We start from the raw sequence: 14,908 nt of genomic DNA on the forward strand, positions 1-14,908 counted from the left end.
ACCCCATTGATCTGGGAGGTACAACATGTCCTGCCTCTGACACCTAAGTTAAACACTAAGCAAGCAGCTAAGATCACCACAGCTTCTGTTTTGCTCCCACTTGCCTCACCACCTTCCCATGGTCCCATCCTTACCAGCTTGGTTTTATCCATGGCTGCCAGGACTGCAGAGTTGAGAGCCTCCAGGGCAGAAAGCACATTCCTGTATTCTCCGAGGTACGCCGAGAAATAATCTGAAGCAGGAGAGAATACCACAGTGAGCTTCCAGAGCACCTCCATCCCTGCCTCCCTTGCGCCTCCTGTTTCCCACACACAGCCCAGCGCTGCAGGAGGGATTTGTGTCCCTCTCCAGAGTCACACTCCCGCCTGGACTGAAATGAAGAGTCCTTTCCTATCCCCAGGGACAAAATGTCCCAACACCTTGGGAAAAGCATGGATGTCCTCTTCGCTGGGATTCAGGCACAGGGACTGCCAACGCCACTTGACTGCCGAACCCTGCCCAGGTCAGATGTGCACAAAGCACCACCGCAGACCCTCGAAAGAGGAAGCCCTGCGAGGCAGGAACATCACCCTACTTACCGCACAATTTCTCCGTGTCCACGTTACTGCAAGAAACAGAAAAAATAAGCTCTTGTTAGATGGCGGGGCTGGTTCAGGAGAAACAGTTGTGGTGAGCAGGGTCTTAAGGGCTTGTCTTCAGCCTCCAGTGGATTTACTGCTCTTCCCACGTATTTTCAAAAGCTGCATTTGAAAAATAAAAAGCTGCACAAGTTTAGAGTCAGCAGCTCAGGAGCGATGCCCAGCACCTGCAGGACCCAGGCAGGACTGCAAAGCATCACCTCTGCTTCAGAGGCTGAAAGAGCAAGCAAAGCTGCTCCACCAACGTCTCCTGGAGCTGGAGTGTGCTGGGAAAGGTCTGTGAGAACAGGATGGGGCCAGAAGGAAGGTGAGGGGAGGTAGGTAGTGCCCCGCGCCTCTGGGCTGGCCAGCTGGGTTGGCAGCCCCGTTTCTGAGCCCTGGAGCTGACAAGCCCCAGAAGCTGCTTCTTCAACGCAACCTCATACCCAAAGGTGCAAAACATTCAGCCAGGGCTCCCTCCTCATGTCTCCCTTGACCTCAGCCCAGGTCCTCCCTCATGGCTGCCCCATGGCACCAGGCCCCCTCCTCTCCCATCTGCCCCATGGGTGCCCCCGGCTGCTCCTGCTCTTCCCTGCGGGGCCCAGCGGTGTGGGGCTGCCTTCAGGCTCCCAGGGCAGGGGGCTGGATGGGTTCATAGCCCACGAGAAGGCCATTAAAGCAGGGATCTGGGTCCAAAATCCTGGAGGCAGGGGCCAGCCCCCTGCCCCTTTTCAGTAACAGAGAGCACTGCACTGGAGAATCTCTGCTGGCATCCCTGCGGGGCTTGGAGAGGTCCCTCCTGTTGCTAATAAAGGCGTACTGAGGTGCAGAGAGAGAAGGAAACATCCAGAAACAGCCACATGTTTTCGGGACGAGATGTTAAACATAACCATGAGTTCACATAAGGCTGTCGGATTCTCTCAGGTGGGCAAAGCCACCAAGGCAGAGCTGCTTGCAATGCCGGGCATCACCTGCAGAGCCTGCAGGGAAATGCCCCAGGATATTGTTTATTCAAATCAGCCTCCACTCAAGAAATTCTGCTGTCTCAAAAATCCCCTAAATGATTACAACCATTTTTAATCCTGATTGGGAAAGTGGAAGAGAGCATGAAAGAGAGGTTTTTTAAGTGTTTAAGTGCTGTCACATGTGGAAGCACCAGTGATACCTGGAGTTTGCTGGGCTCCAAGCTCAAGGATGGCTGCAGTGCCGCTGCCCAGAAGTCAAACCACGACCGCATCACCCTATCCCCCCACTGACACTGCTCACAGGGCAAAGGGGGAAAAACACCCCCAGGTAAAATTAGAGGAGTCTGGGAAGTGTCCAAAATGCCATGCCAAGAACAGGTATAATAATTTCAGCAAAAAATCTTACTACAGCTTTTCCCCCAAACACTAAAGGCTGGTTTCTGCATCTCTCTGCTTCCACTTAGTGTACTTTAATAATAGGCAATGGTTCAAATCATGAAAATATTTTGGTGTGAGACATCATCGCAGACCCGCAGCAGTGGGACTGTAGACCCCTCTGTTTAGCTAATTGCATCAGGCACCTTCTTAGGCAATGAAGATGGGCAGTTTTAGGATGTGATTTGGCTCATCTATTTTAAACACCTACCGCAAGGAGCTGATTAAGGCAGGGCTCTGGCGCACTGTCCTGGCACTGCAGACAGTTTTTAAAGTGGATAAAAAAAAAAATACTGTTTCCCTTGAGATGCAATACAGATAATCAGCAAAACCACAGCCCCTTCTTCCGCCGACTCCACTCCATCAACTTTGCTGATCCCACCTCTGAGCAGCTTCCATGCATGCTCTGCTAGATAGAGTAACTGGGGTTTGAAGCACAAATTTAAACTGGAAAAATGTCCTGCTCCTTCTTAATTTTTCTATGTATTTCTGAAAGCTGCCTGGAGTCTGCAGAGCTGCTGCTGCTGCACTGCCACAAGAGACTTGGCACCGCAGCATCGTAGCATTGCCTGTTAGACCCGTGCCCCAGAGTAATAACTGCAGCCAATCGTTACCATCCAAAAGATGGGCAAAATTCACAAAAGAGACATGAGATGATAACAAAATACACAGTGAAACACTTAATGCATACGTTACCCAGGTGTTTGCTTCTGTCCCCAGTGACAACCTGGGGCTGGGACTGGTTTTACCAGGAAGAAGGGGCCACCAGCTCAACCCACTGCCCAGTTCCCCATCTCGGCTCTAGCGAGCAGGCGTCCATGTGAGAAAGAGCTACGATCAACATCAACCCTGTGGCTTCTAAGGAGAGGGTTATTAATAACTCTTTCTATCTTGTCTGTCTGCTGCTTAGAACCAAACATTAACTAATCAATAACTAAACTTTCAACCACTTGCTGAGATCTTGTGGCAAAAATCAGCCCTCTGGGAGTTGTCCAGTGGCAGACCTCCTCCCTTCCCAATGCAGCCCGCTCAGTCAGCAAGCCTGCACCGCCACCTCTTCCCACGTTCTGCATCCTGTGGCAGCCCCCAGGGCACAATTAGGGACAGGACAGAGCACAGCAAGCAAACTGTAGGACCAATGGTGCCGTTTTCATGCTACCAGAAGCTACTCCATACCAAAACCCAGGAGGAGCTCATGTAAAGAGCCTGCACATCAAAACCCAATCTATTTTTAGGGCTGCAACAGGGCAGCAGGCTTCCCTCTGCTCCTCTCTCTGCCATCCCCTCTCCCACTCCAAAAGAAGAGCCATCCTCTGCCTCCAAAAGCACTCATCTAGAGACTCTCCACATTTCCACATAGCTGTATTTTGACTGCGCTCAAACCACTGATTAACTGTAATTAAGCTTGAACTGATGATGAAGGATCTTGTCATCATTATGCTGTTGGGATTTTGTCAGAATGTGCCTGGAATTTATGCAAGAAAACAGCAATCAGCTTCAGCAAAGCAGATGGGAATTCTTTTATTTTTCTCATTTATCATGTTGGGAACCTCTGCTATCATCACAGAAAATTGGTTCTGTTTTACCTCAAACCAGGAAAGGTTTCCAAACCTTTCCAGTGTGACCCAGCATGTTTCAGTCACTCTCCATCATTCAAAGACTGGCAGATGCCGTGGCCCCGAGTCTCTGACTAAAGAGAGGGGAGGAAAGTTCACACAAGTCCCTTCTTCCACAGAACCAGAGGCTTGAGATATTTCCACTGAGAGTTTTTAAAAACCACCAGGCCAGCACTCCCACCTCTTTCATTTGTGACTCAAGGTCAGAGACACAGGCTCTGGGCAGTCCACACCCAATTCCTGCCACCACCATCTGACTGCTCTCATGCAAAGGAAGATTTGCCATACCTTATTCTTCCACATTTTCCCGACGGACGCAGGACAAAAAGCCACGCAAGGTCCATGCAACACTTCCGTGGGCAGGTTTCACAGCCTCCTGCAAAGAGCAGTAGGCATGCAACCTATGCAACACTACAACATTCAGTCCAAAGTCCTTTGTAACAAACTCTCCATGAAGTTGTCCCCATGAGACCCTGGGATTGGCTGCCATCCCGCCTGACTGGGCTGCAGACGGACACACGGCTGCTCAGAGACCAAACTGCACTGTGCATCTCCCAAGATGCTTCTGCAGCAATGGAACTTCTTCATCCCTTCAAAACTATTTGTCTCTTTTCACCCAGACATTTCAGTGAATGAAAACACCCTTTTCCAGGAAGATGTATCTTTCTGTTCTGCACCACTCCCAGAGCTGGTGTGGAGCTTTCTAATAAGCTAAACAAAACAGTAGACCACGCTGTTGTACCAAAGTGCAATAAAGAGTTGAATTTGGTTTCAACATAATTTTTTAAACGTCAAAGAATTAGAGCAAAGAGATATTTTAAAGCCAAAAGAGAGCGATTTTCAGAAATGCAGAACAAAAAAAGCCTTGTGGGGAAACATAATATCTGAACTGAACCCAACAGAGGTGCCTGATGCACAGGCCACAGCATCCCACTGGAGCATCAGGTATAAACAGGAGGTGGAGCAAAGACTGGATGGGAAGGATGGGGAGAAAAGGTGAATGTGGTGCCAGGGGCTCTCTGGGAGGAGAACAAGTAACGTATGAAACCGCTGAAACACCCATCTTCCCAGACATCAGCTTTGGGACCCAGGGGAGCAGCTGCAGGTTTGCAGTGATGGGCAAGGGTCAGGACGTGTCTGGGCAGCGCTCTGTTACCCAGACACAGACAGTGCCTGGGTATAAAGGTCTCTGTTACTGTCTCTCCTGGGGTCAGGCTGGCACCCACACAGAAACACAAGTTTCAGCCTAGACCTGAGAAACACAGCACCCTTGTGGCCAAATCCACACACTGGATTAAGACGGAAACTTTCCCATCATCAGAAAAGCTGTGGGAAATGAAAGAAGCACATCACATAGGTTTGTAGAGCTTGTAGTTGATTTCCAGCCTTGCAATACTTTGAGTAATAGTTATTACTTGGGTAATAACTCTTGAATCTGGCAAATTTCATCCAGCCCTCAAAAATACTAAATTCCTGCAAGTGCAAGGCAAGCAGGCAGGCCAGAGGAGAGGGGAGTCCAGCCCCGCGTCGAGGGGACAGCAGGGCACCCAGTACAGCCCTTACAAGACACCAGAGGTTGTACAGAGGAGCAAGCCCCCCCTGCACATTCCAAAACCAAACGCCAGAGTCCAGCTCTACACACAGACACAGAGACCTCTACAAGGCCCAGCATGCTGAACACCGCTCGATTTCCGTTACCTGCCACTGTGCAGTGCGCAAGCAGTCCTTGGGCAGCCCCTGAGGACAGACGGGGTCATGCCTCCCTGGGGACAGGCCTGTCTCTCCATGTCCCTCGTACTAGCAGGCACACAGCTCCGGGTCAGGATCAGAGCACTCTGGCAGACGCAGCACTGCCTGACATTGTTTGCAGGGGGCAGGATGCCTCTACCAGACAATACACTCCCTGTCTGGGAGGTCCCACCTCCTCCACCCCCACAAACAGGGGATGAAGCTGAAGAAATCATATACAGTTCCCTGCTGCCACCTCCCACATCCCGCCCCGCTCCTGCCTGCTCACACTGAAGCTGTCCCATGCACTGACCCTGTGCACATGCACATCAACCACATCCCAGCCAGGGACGGAAACAAGAACTACACCTGCAGGGGCCTCAGGGCTGGACTTTCCCTTCTGCTCTTGCAGAAATGAGGGCGTCCTCACAGAGCTGGAGGGACGGCGTCTCCTACATTTGCTTGAAGTCTCTGAACACTGGAATTTGGAAACCAGCTCCATCCACAGGATCCCTTCTGCTCTTCATGGGATAAAGAGATCAAAGACCCAATGGTCATGCCCTGCTAATAGATATCACCAGCTTAATGCTGCAACTGCCACGTTGTCATAGCTACTGCATCGTCATTACGGGTAACGAGTTATAGAGAGCACCGCTGCAGCCAGGGTCATGCATGGCTCTTGCAGACAGCTAGCTCACACAGGGCCCTTTGGTCAGTCCTGCTTATCTGCTCTGGAGAGACGAAGCAGCGGGTGGACTTGATGACCTTTAAAGGTCCCTTCCAACCCAAACTATTCCATGATTCTAAGAAGCCCAACCTGAACGTGATGGTAAACAAGATCTTCACCATTCAGTTAAGGACACGGTTAAAACTCTCTGCTTTGCTGCAACCCATATTTTCCAGTGGTACTGTATGGGAGGGTGACTCCAAGGTCACCCTCAAATGGAGCGAGAGGAAAGGAGCATTTGCAGAGGAAAGGGATCGGCTCACTGCTAACTCCCTGGGATCACAGCCCAAAGAGACAGAGGTATTTTCAGGAGACATTCCTGCTGCTCACATCCAACAAGCCCAAGTGGCAGGGACAGTCATCAACAGGCAGCCAGGCTTAAAAGAAAGAGACAGCAGGGGCTGCACACACAACTGCTTCACACTTCTCCGCCCCATCACTGAAGTGGAAGCATCACCTAAACCCACCACCTCGACACTCGGCAGGAGTCAATCACCCCCACTGCCCCAGTTCTGGGTGGATGATGTGGGAACTTGCAGCCAGAGACAGACGGGTATTCGGTGGCTGTTGGCAGCTTAGTGTGGCACGGGCCCTCCACACCGCTGCCCTGGCACCCTGCAAGGCCTGGGACCAGCATGTTCAACTAAGGCTGCTCCCAGTTTAGCTCTCCCTTGCGGGGGCCTGCTCAAACACTGCGCTGGTTGAAGGCATCAGATTGGTGCAGGAGATGCTTCCTGGGGTGCCAGGGAAGTGGCACGAGCCAGAGCCGAGACAGCCACCTGAGACCAGAAGGAAGGTGCAGCCACCTTCACCCCCAACAGCACCCTCCCATTTGAACAGGCAGCCGCAAGACATGCAATGTATCAATGGCCAGTTTCTCCCAGCCCATCCACAAAGCACGCTCATTCACAGCAGCCGGCAGGGCAGAGGGACCCCAGCGAGGCCATGCCGATATCCAAAAGACTAGCATGAGAAACTCAGCCGAGGCCAACAGACTCCTCAAGATAGCACCAGCCAAGAGGAGACCAGGGCTGAGTGCAATTACTTCTCCTGTTCTTTGGGGGTTTCTTTTTTTAAAAGTAGCTGGCCTAAATTCACAGTTACACTCACAAGGCCCACTTCTGGTGGAAAGCAGCTCTTACGTAAGTGAAAAGCAGTTCCCTGTGTCAGCAGTGGCAAAGTCTGCAACTCTGCACAGTCTGTGCATCGTCCTCACACAACCACATGCTCCTCCTGCAGACACACAACCTGCTCAAGAGATCTGTATATTTCTGGAACACATTTTTCAAACTAACGTAATGTAATTTTAAATGGGTAGTTGCTTTTACAGAAGTACAGTTAATCTGATAATGACTGTTCTCAAAATGTCTGGCTTCTCTCACCACCAATGCTCGTAGCTGATGTTCAACGGGTTTTAACATCTGCGTGTTACAAGAGGTAGGTTTATCTCACCCTGACTATTTATTGCACCCGCCTCCAAAGGTCCTCCATCTACAGTCAAGCAGTTTTGTATTCTCCTTCGTCTCCTCTCCTCTGTGCCACCACAGTACTTACTCTGAATGACGCCTGTCAATGCCACTGAACAACTCCCACAGCTCCTCCGAGCTCAGGATCCCATCAGCAAAATAATTCTTGAACTCCTCAAATGACAGCTTCCCATCATCTGCATTTAAATAAAAGGGAAGAATAATTATATATCTGCAGAAAGAAGCATACAGGCCCCAGCGATCCTCCCAGCAGCCTCTCTACCAGAAGCGTGGGACGGTTGGGCATGTTGTGCATAATAATTAGAGCAGACATCTCATTGAAAGCATGTCCCACCCAGGAGCGCTGGCAAGCAGGGCCGCTGCTGCTGGCATTTCAGGTGGGAATTTCAGCCCCTTCCAGAAGACCCCACTGCAACGTTTTCAGAAACACACGCAGACACTCTGTACTTAGATGACTGTCCAAGCTGACTATCCAAGTACAGTCTATTACAAACAGCACAGTGAGGATCAGGTTTTTATGGAAAGAAAATCTTTCCATTGACTCAAGAGCTTTTTCCTTCCTCTCTGTGGAGGACTTCAGCTCCTGGGCTGCATTTTGATGTGCAACAAAAGCAGTTCCTGGAGCCTGCAAGCTACCATGAAGGAGAAGAGCCCAAGAGGGGCTGCGAAGGCTCAGAGAAATAACTTGTGATTTTGTACTTCTTGGTTTATGTGTGTCAGATTAAAACTGGGTAGCAGAGCATAACTCTCAAACGCCAGGGGCTCCAGTGGTCATCCAGAAACAGGGCCACCCAGCCGGGGGCACCTGTAGAACCCTGGACTGAGTGCAGAGACTGCAAGGGACGAAGCAGAAGCCTGATGGCCCCTGGGCTGCCTGCTTCACAGCTTCCTTTGCCTTCCCTTCTCACTGCTAGCAGTGTAGAGGAGAGATGGCATGCATGCAGGCAGGAGAAGGGCTTGGAAAGGGTTCTGTCCTGTGTGGCACATGGACAGTGAATTGGGGGAATCCACTTCCACAGCCCCTGGCCAGGTCCTTTACTCCAGTGCTTTTTCCTCCAGTCAAAGCAGAAAAGCATTTTTCTCGCAGACAGAGCGAGCTGCTTGCCCTCATCCTCCTCCACTTTCAGCCAAACCTCCCAGCAGGGACAGGCTGTGCTGCTTCACCCAGGCCCGGGCAGGGAGGGGGAGGCAGCGGCAGGAACAAAGCACTCACCATTCTTGTCAGCTCGTCGGAAAATCTGCAAGAGAAAATACAAGAGGGTTTAGTGAGGGAGAAGGGAGAGCAATGTAGCTGAACGGTGAGCCAGGCAGCACCCAGCACTGCCATCAGGAGAAAACCACCTCCCAGAGCCCGGGGAGCAGTGGAGAAGCCCCCACTGCCAGGGCTGCACAGGCTGCTCCAGGGAAATTCCCCTTTGCAAACCACTAAAACCATTTCTCGCCTCCAATGCTCAAAGCTCTGGGCACAGCTGCCGCAGCCCAAGCAAGCCCAGCACTCAGGTTGAGCATCTTTTAGAGAACACAGAGGGAAACAAAGTAGAAAGGGCTTTGCTACACCCTTGTGATGGAAAGCATTTTAATTTTTCAGACCCTTTAAATGAAAGAACATTAAGCATAAAACCACTCCATAATGGGAACACTTTGTGCATCACCGCTGACACTTCAACCCTCTGCACCGAAGAGCAGCTCTTGTCCTGCATTTTGTAATCACCCTTCACAACAATCCTTCCTGAGACACCTCGACATGCACACACACTGTAATTAATAATTAATGAATTAATTAATCTGTAACTAATTCTGCCACGGAGCACAGTTGGAGAGCTGCTCCATTTCAGGGTCTCAACCCAGGCTCCCAACCACAACGCTTCCGCCCGTGACCCAGGAGAAAGCTGGGGCTTCTTATCCCTGCCTGGCTCCTCTTTCACCAATAATTATTGGAAGGTCTGGGGCTGACTCCAGTGAGGAACGGCATCATTTCGGAAGCCTGGGAACATCTTGCCAGACTGAACAGTACGAGGTTTTGGCCAACACATCCTAACGGAGCAACACACAGAAAGTTGTGTGCATGGCAACTTTCTTCTTTTTAATCATCCTGGTTGATGAAGAAATCTGAAGGTCTGAAGAAAGATCAGGAATGAAAGAGGACAAGAAAAAGGAAAGTGGACTTTGTTATATTCTTTTCCATGCACCTGCAAAGCGGAGAACACTGATAAAACCACCCCCGGACCAGCTCTGCTCCCTACCGCATGAAGACGTGTCACTGCCAGCTGCCCCCTCCACCCCCAGATCTCTTTTGCACTGCTCACTGACAGCTTTGCTGCACATTTTGAGGGCACAAGCCAACATCTAGGCACTCAAAAGTCTCTGAAAAAATCACTTTGAGGCAAAGAAAGAGCTGCCCAGAGAAACCTCCACTGCTCACTCCTGAGGATGCAGCTGGCTTGCAACTGGGCAGAGGCTTTTCTGATGCAGGTCCCATCAGGGAGCTCCCTGGTCCTTCCCCGTGACCGAAACCAGAAGCAGGGACGCCTCCTTGGAGAATGCTCTTCTGAGCCAGGCAAGGTCCTCCTGACCTGAGCTGCTGCAGGGAACGGAGGCCGCCCTGAGCCGACCAGTGTTAGGTAACTGCCCCTCTGGGATTCAGGCTTCCAGCCAGGCAGGCTACTTCCCTTGTAGGAAAGCAGGGCTGAATGCTCTGTAGGGCTTGCTGGATGCACTTTGGAGCTTTACCTCTACCAGCTGAGACAGGAACCCGCAGCTCCCACACGCTAGGGATTTCTCTGGGATTTAATGCAAAACTTTCTCCAGGCTAAAGGGTCTACTTGCCCATCAGGGGGTCTCATGGCTGCAGGGTTACACATGCCAGGGCTCCCTAGCTGCAGGGGCAGCTTTGCTTGCAGGCAGGGACAGCACCAGCAGGTCCCACCTGCCTGTGCCACCCTGACACCTCCCTGCCTCAGGCACACCACTTTCCATCATGGCAAAAGCTTAATCCTGCAGAGCTCTCTGTCATCAGAGGGACACAGGGCTCACGCAATGACATCTCCATGACTCCAAATGTCACTGAGGCCAGCTAGCTCATCCCAAACACAGTCAAGTGTCACCCAGGCACTTAACAAATGCAGATGCAAGTGAGGTCAAACATTTCCCACTCCCAGGCTGACCTTGCTCAGCAGGGTCTGTCTGCAGGCTGAGGGAGAGCACAATTTTGGGGTGAATCTCATGGGGCTGAGAAGGTCTCTAATCTGGAATAAGCCCACTCTGGGTTCACCATGAACCTCAGCAAACAGAGCTGACACTTCTCTCTTGCACATGGGATCCTCTTCTCCAGTGGTGCGTTAGAAAAGCACTGCCAGTACACACACGACAGCTGCCTGAAGCTCAAAATAAATAAACGTTGCACAAATATGTGAGCTGCAAGAGCCCTGTGAGGTGAGGCCATGTCCCCCAGGGATGGTGGGACTCCTCGCTGCCTCCAGTGAACCCATCCTTGGCCGATCCCGGCTGCAGAGGGGTGCCCCAGTGAGCACTGCACGCTCTGGAAAACACTGATAGCTCCTGTGCATGAGGCAGGATCCAACTCCAGCCAAGCAAAAATAGCACACAGCCGCTTCCATGCTCCATGAGGCAATCTCCAGCCCCCTGGGGTGCAGGCACATGCATGGCAATGGCAGGTAAGCGCTTCTCCCGGTGCAAGAGCCCGGTGCTGACAGCAGCCCTGGGACAAAGCCAGGGAAAAGGGATGTAAAGCCAGGCTGGGAATGGGATCAGGACTGTGTCTGCTGCTGACGAAGCCCCACAGGCAATCCCTGGCTTGCACTCGGGGGCTGGAAGTCTCAGCAACACAGGGACACTGCCTCAAGCCCAAGACATTTCCCGTAGCCCCTGGCTCCTGGGCTTGGGTCCAAGCAGCAGCAACTCTGCATGGTGCCTGCAGCAGCAGACACACTGGAACTGATAGAAGGAGCACTGAACCAGCATTTATTTGTGGATGAACCCCACACACATCCCAGGAAGGAGGAACATGATAGGGCTTCTCCCTGCCTGCAGGGCTGGAAGCAACTGCAGCTGCTGGACACACAGCCAGGGACACACCGGCTGTTGGGGAGAGGACAGTTGCCCTGGGGACACCATGCTCGTCAACCCACCGGAGGCTACTGCGGGCTGTGGCCAGGCACCGGCAACAAACACCGGGCTGTCCAAGCGGCTTCTCTGAACTTCTCGTACACTGAGAGGAGAGTAAGCAAGCCCCGAGCACCAGCCTGGGAAACAAATCTCCCAGAGGCTCGAGATGTCTGCACGGAGAAACAACTGCGATGGCAGCGCTGCAGTTCGTACCACGCCTGCAGCAAAGCATCTCAGGCAAAGCCCTCCTCCTCCTCACCTCTCCTGAAGGCAGACAATCTGCGGGCAGGGAGACAGTGGCTCTGGTCCCAGGGGAAGCACTGGCTGCCACCTGGGATCTGTGGTGGGCAGCCCTTCCTTCCCGCTGCCCAAGGGGCGGGCTGGGATCCTGCCCCGCTGCAGTGGGGGCAAGCTCACCCTGCCAAGCCGGGGGGGCAGCTGGACACTAGCCAACTGCCCAGACCCAAAAGCAGAGACATTAAATTCATCCTGCCAAGTTCCAGAGGCAGGAGCAAAGGGAGCCACAGGGAAGAGGAAGGGAAGCCGCTAGAATCCAGAAAGCAGCTGCTAGCGCTGTTAACACCTCCCATTATAATTGCTTTAATGACACCCTGAGGGATAGATAAGGGACTCAGCAAGTGCCCCAAGGAGCTGAGCTGAAACACAGCTGTCATCACCAACCCCCTTCTCCATCCCATCTTCCAGCAGCCAAGTAATTAGTCCTGTTAATGATGCTGGCTGGAGAGCCCTGCAGCCCGAAATCCCCCCGCGGCAGGAGAGAGACCCTGACCCCCAGCTGGAAGCACCACCGCAGCTGAGGGAGCCGCGCTTTCCAGCTGCTTCCTGGTGATGCCAGGGGGTCTCCCAGGTGGAGGACCAGACCAGGCACGGCATTCACCTTCCCAAAGTGCTGCCCGAGATCTCCTGCTCCCCTCCTCTGCGATGAACTGGGACACAAGGGGTGGCACCACCTGGACAGGGACAGGACAGAGATGACAGCTGGCTGGGCTGTTATCCTGGGCTGTCCAGATGCTGGGGCACAGCACCAACCCTCGCCCTTAACCCTCACTTGCTTTCTCCTCCCCGGTCCCCGCAGCAGGACAGGGGCACCTTCTCCACTCACACATCTCCTTGGCTCCACAGTGGTGCCAGACACGGGGCAATGCAAGGGCTTGTGACCCAGTGGGGAGATTCGGCTGCTGCCCACCCAACCTAGGCACCCTGCAGCTCATGAAAGACGGCCAGGAGCAGGGGAGTCAAGAACCTCTGATGTGCTCCAACAGCAGAGGTGGGCTCTGACCCAGGCTGTGCCACTTGCCCTGACAGATGGCCAGACATGCAGCCACCTGCCCACCCTGACGGGTGCCACAGGGGAGAGGCACTGCCTCCCCCAGAGCCCTGGCCCCAGGGCACACGGCTCCCCCTCGATAGGCGCACCCTCTCGACAGGGCTTGAGGGGACATGGCACAATGGGAGGAGGCACTGCGCAAGGACCTGTCTTGTGAAAATGAAGACAGCCACTATTTACATCTTCAACTCCCCCAAGCCACCCACAGCGCCGGGATGCCCAGCTGACCTCCAACCTGCACAAACAGCATCTTCCTCCACAACTCCTGGTGCATTAAGACCAGGCAGGGGATGGGGGCTGCAGGGAGCGACGGACACACTCTGCCTATGGGATCCCACGGCTTTTAACAGCTACACAGTACCTTCTGCAGCTTTCCTGCCAGACACACACAGCTCCTGCTCCCAGAGTCACGACAACCAGCTCTCGATAAGGAGTGGGCTATTTCTAGCCGCTCTGAAGCCCATGATTCGGGAAAAGGACACAACACTGAGTATTATTTAAGACACCATGACCCCATGCCTCTATTCACAGCCTCAGGCCTAAAGCAGCAGCAGGGCCCGCTTGCTCGTCCCTTGGGTTTGTCTCCTCAGCCAGGCCAGGCGGGAAGGGGCCTCACCCTGACACCCACATGCGAGGCCCCGCCACGGCTCCCCGTGAGGGGACACCGCGGCCCGTGCTAGCCCCGGGGGTGGGACGGGGGGCTCGCCGGGGGCCCGCCCGGCGGTACTCACGTCGTGGAAGATGGGGAGCGGCTGGCGGCGGGGCGCGGCGGGGCCACGGTCGGCCGACAGCAGGCAGACGGCCAGCAGCTCAGCGCACGCCATCATGGCCCCGCCGGGCGCGGGCGCTGCGGTGCCGTAGGGTGCGGTGCCGTAGGGAGCGCTGCGGTGCCGTAGGGAGCGGTGCCCCGCCGTACGCTGCGGTGCCGTAGGGTGCGATGTCCTGGGGTACGGTGCCGTAAGGTGCGGTACCCCACCGTGCGGTACCTTAAGGCGCGCGGCGCGGAGCCGGACCCAGCCGACGGGCTCCGCAGCCGCCAGGCAACTTTGCCTCGGCCGAAGGCCCGCCCCCGCGGCGATGCGGTTGGTCGTGGACGGTGATTGGCACCTCGGGGCGGCGCCGGTCGTCGGCGGAGGGGCGCGGGGCGGGGCGGCGCTGTGAGGGACGCGCGGGCGATGGTGGGGGCGCGGTGGGGGCTGTCGGTTCCCCTGGGCCTGGTCGGCTGTGGGGTGGCCTCGGGCTGGCCCCAGTTGGCTCCAATGCCGCTCACGGTGGTCCCGGTGTGGCCCTGGGTGGTGTGACAGCCCTGGTTGCCCCAGTTGGTCCCAGATTGGCCATTGGTCGTCCCAGTGTGGTTGCTGTTGCCCCACAGTAGCCCTGGTTGCCCCAGTTGGTCCCAGTGTGGCCATGGGTGCTCTCAGTATGGTCGCTGTTGACCCCAGGGCAGCCTTGGTTGCCCCAGTTGGCCCCAGTCGGTTCCAGTTTGGCCATAGGTGTTCCCAGTGTGGATGCTGTTGGCCCCTGGTAGCCCTGGTTGCCCCACGTGACCCCAGTTTGGCCATAGCTGGTCCTGGTGTGGACACTGTTGGCCCCAGGTTAGCCCTGGTTGTCCTGGTTTGGTCCCATATGGTCCCAGTATGGTTGCTGTTGGCTGTTGCGCAGTTGCCCCAGTTAGTCTCAGCGTGGCCATGGGTGGTCCCGGCGTGGACACTTGGCCCCAGGTTAGTCATGGTTGTCTCAGTGTGGCCCCAGCTGGTTCCAGTGTGGCCATGGTGGTCTCAGTATGGTCACCTTCAGCCCCATGGGAGCCCTTTTTGCCCCAGTTAGTCCCAGTGTGGCCATGGGTGGTGTCAGTATGGT

At 54.2% G+C, this 14,908-nt stretch overlaps 1 protein-coding gene across 7 annotated transcripts in view; it reads right to left on the reverse strand.

The window, feature by feature from the left end:
* The window catches only part of NECAB3 (N-terminal EF-hand calcium binding protein 3), a 28,222-nt gene extending 14,112 nt beyond the window's left edge, over positions 1-14,110 (reverse strand). For 2 of the 7 annotated variants that reach the window (XM_054218085.1, XM_054218088.1), the window contains exons 1-5: positions 13,780-14,109; positions 8,789-8,813; positions 7,643-7,751; positions 579-604; positions 135-232 (exon numbers count right to left, since the gene is read on the reverse strand). In XM_054218085.1, coding sequence (XP_054074060.1) covers positions 135-232; positions 579-604; positions 7,643-7,751; positions 8,789-8,813; positions 13,780-13,875 — 354 coding nt within the window. In that variant the 5' untranslated portion in view covers positions 13,876-14,109. Of the gene's footprint in view, positions 1-134; positions 233-578; positions 605-5,730; positions 5,750-7,642; positions 7,752-8,788; positions 8,814-13,779 lie in introns of those variants that run through there. The other 5 variants (XM_054218090.1, XM_054218092.1, XM_054218086.1 and 2 more) reach the window with 4 other exon arrangements.
* Between the last annotated feature and the right edge of the window lie 798 nt (positions 14,111-14,908).

The sequence above is a fragment of the Rissa tridactyla genome, chromosome 12 (genome assembly GCF_028500815.1).
Source record: "Rissa tridactyla isolate bRisTri1 chromosome 12, bRisTri1.patW.cur.20221130, whole genome shotgun sequence".
NCBI lineage: Eukaryota > Metazoa > Chordata > Aves > Charadriiformes > Laridae > Rissa > Rissa tridactyla.